Here is a 9095-nt window from a genome sequence, read left to right as displayed (position 1 = left end):
ACGCCGCTCATGCAGGCACACTCTCTCTGTCTCTCTCAAATAAATAAAATCTTTTAAAAAATAAAAATAAATGCATAATCTCTCTTTCTGTAAGTCACTTGTTCCAGGTTAGTGAATTTTTAAAATAAGTTCTTAGAAAATGTTTCCATGTTAGTCCCTGATGGGAGCTTTCTTATCAAAATAACTTTCAGAACATTTATAAGAAGTCTCTTTTTCATACATAGTTTTAGATATTGTTAAGAATTGAGAATACCAGTGGTATGTGTTTTTTGAGTTTTAAAGAAAAGCTTGAAGTGGGAGAGACCGCACTTTAAAGGAATGATTAAAAAATCTTTTCTTAGAACGTTTCATCCTAGCCTATCTTTCACTGCATTTGCCAAGGATTGTTTATTTCCTGACACACATTTTTACATAAACAATGCATAGAACAAAAATACTGCATTTGCCCATCATGAGATGTGCTTCACTTGGCAAATCTGATGCATCTGTCTGATTAATTTTGAAAAGAAGATAATTGCTGCTTTAAATAAATTTGTATATATTTATTATAAGAACCAAATTAAGCAAATTACATGGATCTTCCTAATCCACTGATCAATAGAGTTAATGTAATACACAAAGAACTTGAAAACCTTTAGACTCCTTCAAACCCAGGGTGTATAGAATTTTGCTGTTGCTTGCTTTGTCCCTTTACTCCTAACCCTATGATCAATTTTCTAGGTGTGGTGATATAAGGAATCAAAAAGAAATTAGTTAAGATCAAATAAGGTTATAATCTGGCCCATTTGAAGCAAGACCTTTCCATTAACTTATGGATGATATGAAATTTTTGTCAGCTGTTAAATATATTTTTTAAAATTCCTGTTGATTAAAGTTGCAGACTTCAATGTTTTCTCCAGTAGAGTTAATGAACTGAATGGAAAATATCTCATTAATTTCTTGAGCCCCTTTGTGAGGCAAGAAAATGACATTCTCATCTAATAGCTGGAAAAACTGAAGAACTAGTGAATGTAACTGCACTCAATTGCAAAGGAAAATAATACCTCTAATACAATACCCAAGGATGTAGATATGAAAGAATATTGCAGACACACACATTCCCTCTTTTATTTTTAAGAAATCAATACCTGCATCTTAAAGTATGAGAATGTTAAACCCTTGGATCTTGGCCCTATACCTTTTGGCAGAGTAAATTATTGCCTCACAGCCTGGCAGTGCAGTCACCCTTTTAATTTACTTTTAAATAGCTTCTCCCTAATCCATACAACCTAAGATCTGGCCAATCATGAATCTTCAGTAAATTTATTTAAATCTCTTATTCTATAGATAACTGTAAAATTTCTGGAAATAATAACTCTTTGCAAAGTACATTGAGACCCTAATTGGGAAGTAAAACAGAACAAATTGAATTGATTTGTAGTTTCACAAAAATGAACTTGACATTTCACTTAGCATTTGCAAACCATCATACAGTTTTGAGATCTTCTGAATTTATTTGTTTTGCAAAAAAAGTGGAATGTTTCACTTGAATGGAAATGCCCTCAAGTTACTTCCAGTATTGCTGTAGGATTGATTTTTCTAGGTTAAGGGAATGCAAAAGTTAGGTGCTTTATACGTATTCTTTTTTTTTTTTTTTTAACAAATCATTATCTATCTTTTAAATGGGTTTAAGACATCCCAAAACAAATCAGGAAAAGGAACATCATTTCAGTGTTACCAACATAGGGCTTTGTGTAATGACTGTGACACCATGACAGTGAAGTATTCATTTTTAAGCTTTAAACAGAGAAAGCTTTACCTCAGTGTGTCCAATAGAAATACAATATGTAAATTAACCCATATTATCTGTATGCTGATTGGCTTGAGTTCCCCCGAATGTCACAATCTCACCACCCAGCAATGAGGTATTTTACTGCTGTCTGGAGATCAAATTATTACTGTAGAGAAGATCTTTATTTTTTCTGTTTCATTAACAGATTATTATAAAGCAATAAGCATTCAGGAGGAGAAGCAGACGTTTTACATTGGGAATTAACGAAAGCATGTCTGCTCGTTTTTTGGAGGTGGGGAGTTGTTTAAAATCTTACACCACCCCCACAAACAAAACTCTTCGGAAATGGTAAAATATTATGGAAATGCATGATTCCAGAGGCATCCCTAAGCACCCAGTTGTCAGGCTATGTGGTGTCTTGTGATATCATCGGACCTTTTGGATGGGTGTAAGTTTTATGAATTCGTTATATTCCTAGTATTTTTCTTCCGTAAAAACAGAGGGGGAGGGAAAGGAAACTCACACACACAACTGCTTTGACATTACCAATGTATTGGTCAGCCGTACTTGAAAGAAGGAAAAAGAAAGGCTGTTGCTCGGTGGGGTGGAATGCGAGGAATAGTCATTTAAATTTTTGTAATCCTGATTCTATAGTCATATTCGTTAAGGTAAAATGGATGTAAATCATTTTGCAGTTGTCCTCTGAACTTAGCTTCTCCCTACTTAACACATATTTGCGTGCATTTGAGAATAGAAGATGACTAACAAAGACAGGGCTGCCCTAACCTGCTTTCCCCCCTTCCCCATTGACAAGAATTTTCTTGACTGCGCTTTTTAAAAATATATATATATATTTAATTTCTTTTTCTTTCTTTCTTTCTTTCCCCCCCGCCCCTCCAGCTAACCTGCAGGTGCAAAGGTCAGCTGGGGAACTCATTAAAGAGGAAATCTAAAAGAAGCTTCCAATGCGTTGGACCACCCTAAAAGAGAAAGGAAGGAAATGTTCGGGGAAGGCTAGGGTTCCGGGAAGCTGAAAAGGGGGCGAGCGCCCCCGATGCCGCGGCTTCTCCTGGCGCTGCCCTAAGGGAAGAGGATGGGCCTGAGGTCCTGAAAAAGCCTTTCCAAGCCCCCACTTCAGGTGTGGGGAGGGAAAAGTTCAGAAGCAGCCAGAAGGGGACAAAACCCCAATTTTGCCAGTTCAACAGGACAGAATATTCAATAAACCCTCCCAGCTCTGGGAACGGGTCGAGGCTTCTGTTGGCTCCACAGAGGCTGAAGCAGCCCTCGCCGCCGCCCTCGTTGTCGCCGCCGCCGCCGCCGCCGCCGCCGCGGCCCCTGCGTTACTGGGGGAGACGGTGCCGCTGCGACAGGGGAGGACGCGGCTGGAGCTCAAGGAGGCTCCAGCGCGCAGGCGCCGCCGAGCCCTGCCTGGATGCTCAGTCAAGGCACTAAGGCAAAAAAAAAATCAGCAATTTATAGAAAGAAGAAGCTATAGTCTGTCGGGATATCCAACACCAACAGGTAGGAGGATATACTCTCGTTTAAGTTTGGGGGGAGGGGGGCGCACAGTGTGGATGAAACTGCAGGTTCACCGGCACCGAGCCCTCCCTGAGGTTTTTTGTTTTTTGTTTTTTTGACAATAAACTGCATAATGGAAGTACATTCAGACAATGCATCTTCAGTAGGGCTTATTGAGAGCTCCATTTCTGGAAAGCGTTGCAAGACTGAGGAATACCAGACTGCGAATCACCGGGAACAGTTCCCTTGCAGCACAGAAGCAATCTCTCTCCCCATCTTCGCGTATGTAATGCATGTCTCTCTCCCCCTCCCCCTCCTCCACCCCACATTATAAATCCAGGGGTGGCGGATTTCAGGTTTCGTAATGTTGCATGATGTGATCGGTATTTACCCGGGATGTACCGGTGGGGAAATTAAAATCATCGGACGCAGTTTTGCCTGGGCTTCCATCAGCATATTCCGGGCTAGTGAGAAGTGGCAAAGGAAACATGCTTCGTGGGAATAACAGAGGAAGCCGATTTTCCTGGTGTGGTTCTCAGGCACCCAGGAGACAATGTGCATTTTGTTTTAAAATGAAGCCACTTGCGATTTGCAACAAAGATTATCAGTGTAAATAGGAAAGGTTTAATTGCCCAAGAAATACTGGTTCATGTTAAATTCATTTGAATCCAGGCAGCCAAGATTTACAAATGGAAGTGCATTATTCCTCTGGGTGTGTTTCCCTGGCCAATATTTACATTAACCGTTTTTAATAATCATGTGGGCTTAAAAGAGAAAAGATTTACCAAAAAAGGGGGGTAGGGTGGGGAGGGAAAGACAAAAGATTAAATCACAGCAAATCCTGGATAAGTTCCTATTAATTTCGAAGTCTAATGTTGAAATTGTGCTTTAAGATGAATCAACAAATACTCTTCTTATAATATGCTGCATGAATAGTGGCACTTGAGTTAAGAGACATATTTTGCAAGGGCTCTTTGGATCCATATCAGCAGCAAAGCTGCCTGTAAAACACTGACAGATACTAACAGAACTCAAATAAATGTAGGTAGGATCATCTCTGTCTCCTATCAGCAATCTTGTAGATTCCATTGTAACATTAGTGATTAATTCCTGGACTGGCATATTTTATGATTGTGGAACATTTCATTCCTTCTGTCCTAAAGGTACCCAGTCAATTTATGTTCTCCAAAATAGGGACATTTTAAAATTCATCTAGTTCAGAAAACTAAACAAGCCAATTTTCTGAAATCTCAAACAGAAATACTTACTAAAGCAAATAATATTATTCAAAATTAAAACTTTATTTGCTTCCCCGTAAATGAACAGCTTTATGTTAGCACTGCCTGACATCATTTCTTGTTAACTTAAGAACTGATAGCTCATTTTTTTTCCAGATATTCTGATGGCAAATCAAATGGAAGAAAAGAGGAAGCATGACTGCAGATCGCATCAGTTCTCTTTGTGGATTATATTTTCATTAAAATGTATGGATCTATCTTTTCCTTGTTCTTATATCTAGATCATGAGACTTGACTGAGGCTGTATCTTTATCCTCCATCCATCTATGGCGAACTATAGCCATGCAGCTGACAACATTTTGCAAAATCTCTCTCCTCTAACAGCCTTTCTGAAACTGACTTCCTTGGGTTTCATAATAGGAGTCAGCGTGGTGGGCAACCTTCTGATCTCCATTTTGCTAGTGAAAGATAAGACCTTGCACAGAGCACCTTACTACTTCCTGTTGGATCTTTGCTGTTCAGATATCCTCAGATCTGCAATTTGTTTCCCATTTGTATTCAACTCTGTCAAAAATGGCTCTACCTGGACTTATGGGACTCTGACTTGCAAAGTGATTGCCTTTCTGGGGGTTTTGTCCTGTTTCCACACTGCTTTCATGCTCTTCTGCATCAGCGTCACCAGATACTTAGCTATCGCCCATCACCGCTTCTATACAAAGAGGCTGACCTTTTGGACGTGTCTGGCTGTGATCTGCATGGTGTGGACTCTGTCTGTGGCCATGGCATTCCCCCCAGTTTTAGATGTGGGCACTTACTCATTCATTAGAGAGGAAGATCAATGTACCTTCCAACACCGCTCCTTCAGGGCTAATGATTCCTTAGGATTTATGCTGCTCCTTGCTCTCATCCTCCTAGCCACACAGCTTGTCTACCTCAAGCTGATATTTTTTGTCCACGACCGAAGGAAAATGAAGCCAGTCCAGTTTGTAGCAGCAGTCAGCCAGAACTGGACTTTTCATGGCCCTGGAGCCAGTGGCCAGGCAGCTGCCAATTGGCTAGCAGGGTTTGGAAGGGGTCCCACACCACCCACCTTGCTGGGCATCCGGCAAAATGCAAACACCACGGGCAGAAGAAGGCTCTTGGTCCTAGATGAGTTCAAAATGGAGAAAAGAATCAGCAGAATGTTCTATATAATGACTTTTCTCTTCCTAACCTTGTGGGGCCCATACCTGGTGGCCTGTTATTGGAGAGTTTTTGCAAGAGGGCCTGTAGTACCAGGGGGATTTCTAACAGCCGCTGTCTGGATGAGTTTTGCCCAAGCAGGAATCAATCCTTTTGTCTGCATTTTCTCCAACAGGGAGCTGAGGCGCTGTTTCAGCACAACCCTCCTTTACTGCAGAAAATCCAGGTTACCAAGGGAACCTTACTGTGTTATATGAAGGAGCATCTGGAAATCTTTAGCCTTGTGAAACACTAACCTTCTCTGCTAAGCAATCGTGGCCTGTAGCCATATCTTGAGAAGAAAATCAAGAATGGGATCAGCGGTTATAAGGATTTGGGCAACATTCTGCAGTCTTTGCAATAGTTCACCTATAATCCTATTTTAAATCTCAGAGTGATCCTGCTGACTGCCGGCGAAGGTTTGTAATTAAGAAAGGACTGAACCACTGCCCTAAGTTTCTTTATGTGGTTGAAAACTAGACAATGAAAGTAGCAGGTGCTAAGTATCAGTGCTAAATGCTGTGTATATCACTACTTATGAAAAAAAAAACATCAAAAAAACAATTAGCATTGGACATCTTAATAAATTAAGTTGACATGAGGTAAATGTGTTGATAAAAACTAATTTTAGAAGTTTGAAGACTTTAAAACATTTCATACTATTATCGTTTTGCAAAGACTAAAATATTTGGGGACTTAAAGTACTGTAATCCACTAAAGACGTGCCATGACTTATTGGATTATCACACTTTTAAAAATTCGCCTTGTAAGTTTTGGGGAGCATTCCAAAGCAGTATATTGGTTCCAATTAGAGTCTACTCTTTTTTTTTTTTTTTTTTTTGGATTAATACATTACTATTTCTAAATACCACTTTCCTTACCTACTAGTGAAATTGCTAGCATTGAACTGTATTATGTGGGTTTTGTTGATTTGGTATAAAGTTTTTCCAATTCATTTATATTTTACAAATGCTAGATATTGGTCTGGGAGGCAACATTAATGGTACCAACTGGTCACAACTGAGCAGTTCTTATAATGCAGAATAAACACATGTTGCCTTAAAGGGTTATCTAGTATCTTTCATCTTATTTAGTATTGGAGCAAATAGTCAAGGGAAATTGAATTAGTAACTGGTCATGGTCATGCATCTGGAAGTGCATGGACGATCATTTAATACTCTTTTTCCTTTTTCCTCACATGGTTTGAAAATTAAGGTGCACATCACTGGGATGATGAGATTTTCTTCTGAGGTGTGCTACCCATTCTAGTGTGTTCTAAGAAGCAGGCAGTTGATGTATGTTTATATTTTAAATCAGCTGTCAAGGGGAGACCACAGCCTTAGTATGACATCCTGCACAATTTGTGAAGCATTTACTCTACTGAAGGCACAGTCTTGTTTATACTTTCTGCACATTCAGTGTATTGGTCGTTTAAATTATTTCAGTTTTAACTTGTGAAAGCTTATAATATGATTTCTGGTATTTTAGAAATACATTAGAGTCTGTGAGTCTCATTCTTTAAGATACAGATGTGTGAATTTCAATATAAAGTTGCATTTGCCAAAATTTACCTGTGTAGCCTGTTACTTTTTTTTGGATTAAATTTTACATTTTTGGCAATTAACAATTTCTTTTGACCTGGGAGGCAAGCACAAACTAGGGAAACTAGCTTTACTATGGTTTTGCTTTTTGATTTTTGTAGCTATTTTGAAACTGGAAATGCATGAATGATAGGGAGCTTAAAGCTGATAAACTGGCAAATAATATTATCCACAAAAGCATTATTTGGTAGCTTATTATAATTATCCCTCTATTTATTCTTACAAGCCAGTAATGTTTAGAGTTATATACCTGCTTAGTTGATTGGTTCAGAATTTTAATCTAAATATCACATTTTAATTTGGAGCATTGCAGAAATTTTGGATTCTAAATATATAACATCTAAGAAGAATGGTTTACAATAGCATTATGACAAAACCAGAAAAGTTATTGTTTTTGCTTTCCATTGTTTTCATTTTTTTTTTGTTTGTTTTTGTTTTGTTTTGTTTGGTACTTGAAAAATAAGATTAGGAACAGGATTCTTTATTGCTACAGTACTTCTGTAAAGAGAATATCAATATAAATATAAATAAGGAAAAATAAATCACTGGAATGTCTCAATGATATATGCAACTATTCAGTTTTGCTCATTTAAGGACAATTCAAGCCATGATTTAGTGAGCGCTGTGTTTGACCTCATTTTACTTTATACCAAAGTTGATTGGATCTGAGACAAAGTTATAGGGAACTTTGCTTAGAGGTTCAAATATCACCAGCAATCAGTGGAACATCTAGCATTTGTCTTTCAGCCAGAGAGATCAAATGTTATCAATGCTAGCCTCCATACCACAGACAAGAAAACTGAGGCATAGATTAAAGGTGGGGGATTGAGGAGTCAAGAGCAAGAGCCAAGTGAGATTGCCTGACTCCACCTAGCTATTTGGAATAACAGATTCCAACAGCTTTGGTAAGTGAATAATGCAGAACCGTTGTGACTTTTATTTAAGCCAACTTTTGACTAACTTGGCATTTCAGGTCAAGGGGCAAGCACTGGGTGAGATACATCCCCAGTTAATTGATACCTTTTGTAAGTCAATGAGTAATCGTAGCTATCATGTAAAGTCTCCTTCTGTGTCTTAATGACCAAATAGCATTATCTATTTTGGCACCCATTCCACTATTCAATATTTAAAAACAGTAACTAATTCAACGTGAAAATGTTACCAATTTTCAGCCCCTGAAAAAACCCACACTGGTAAGTCCAACTTCCCCTGTGAGAGACCCATTATCAATAATAATGTGTCCCTCTTGGACTAATTACATCTGAGCTGAACAGTCTTTAAATTGTTTTCCTTGATAGTGATGATATGTTTGCATGGATGTGTCTATACTACCTCATCTGGTTCCTTCGGTGCACAGTGGATTTATTTGTGAGATGCCTGGCTGGAACTAGGCATTCAGTCTGTGACTATGGAATCCTATGCAGATATTAACTGAGGCAAAAGGAGGTGAGTAATTTGCCCAGTTTCCCACAAAGGCCCCATTTAAAGAACATAAAACTAACCATACTAATTAGAAAAAAATTATTTGTAGGACAACCTATTGACTGAATCACCTTCTTCAAGCGTTAGCTGGTTAGATTTCAATACCAGCATTTTTCAGAGGTTAGCTGATTTGTCATTGTTAACAGGTGGATATGGCCACTTATCCATTTACCTCTACCTCCATGACTGCTACCTGAATTGCTTACTAATTTATTTATTCATTCACCTAATATGTGTTGGGCCCTGGGCTTGGTGCTGGGAGCA

At 38.6% G+C, this 9095-nt stretch overlaps 1 protein-coding gene across 1 annotated transcript; it reads left to right on the top strand.

The window, feature by feature from the left end:
• The first annotated feature begins 3363 nt into the window (after positions 1-3363).
• GPR85 (G protein-coupled receptor 85) lies at positions 3364-6243 on the top strand. Its single transcript, XM_026509621.4, has 2 exons — positions 3364-3571; positions 4684-6243. Exon 2 carries the CDS (start codon positions 4854-4856, stop codon positions 5964-5966), a length of 1113 nt encoding a protein of 370 aa, XP_026365406.1. The 5' UTR covers positions 3364-3571; positions 4684-4853; the 3' UTR covers positions 5967-6243.
• Positions 6244-9095: the final 2852 nt, after the last annotated feature.

Source organism: Ursus arctos, unplaced genomic scaffold, assembly GCF_023065955.2.
Source record: "Ursus arctos isolate Adak ecotype North America unplaced genomic scaffold, UrsArc2.0 scaffold_3, whole genome shotgun sequence".
NCBI classification, from domain to species: domain Eukaryota; kingdom Metazoa; phylum Chordata; class Mammalia; order Carnivora; family Ursidae; genus Ursus; species Ursus arctos.
The sequence above is the reverse complement of the archived record's forward strand: the minus strand, read 5'-3'. Positions and strand labels throughout refer to the sequence as shown.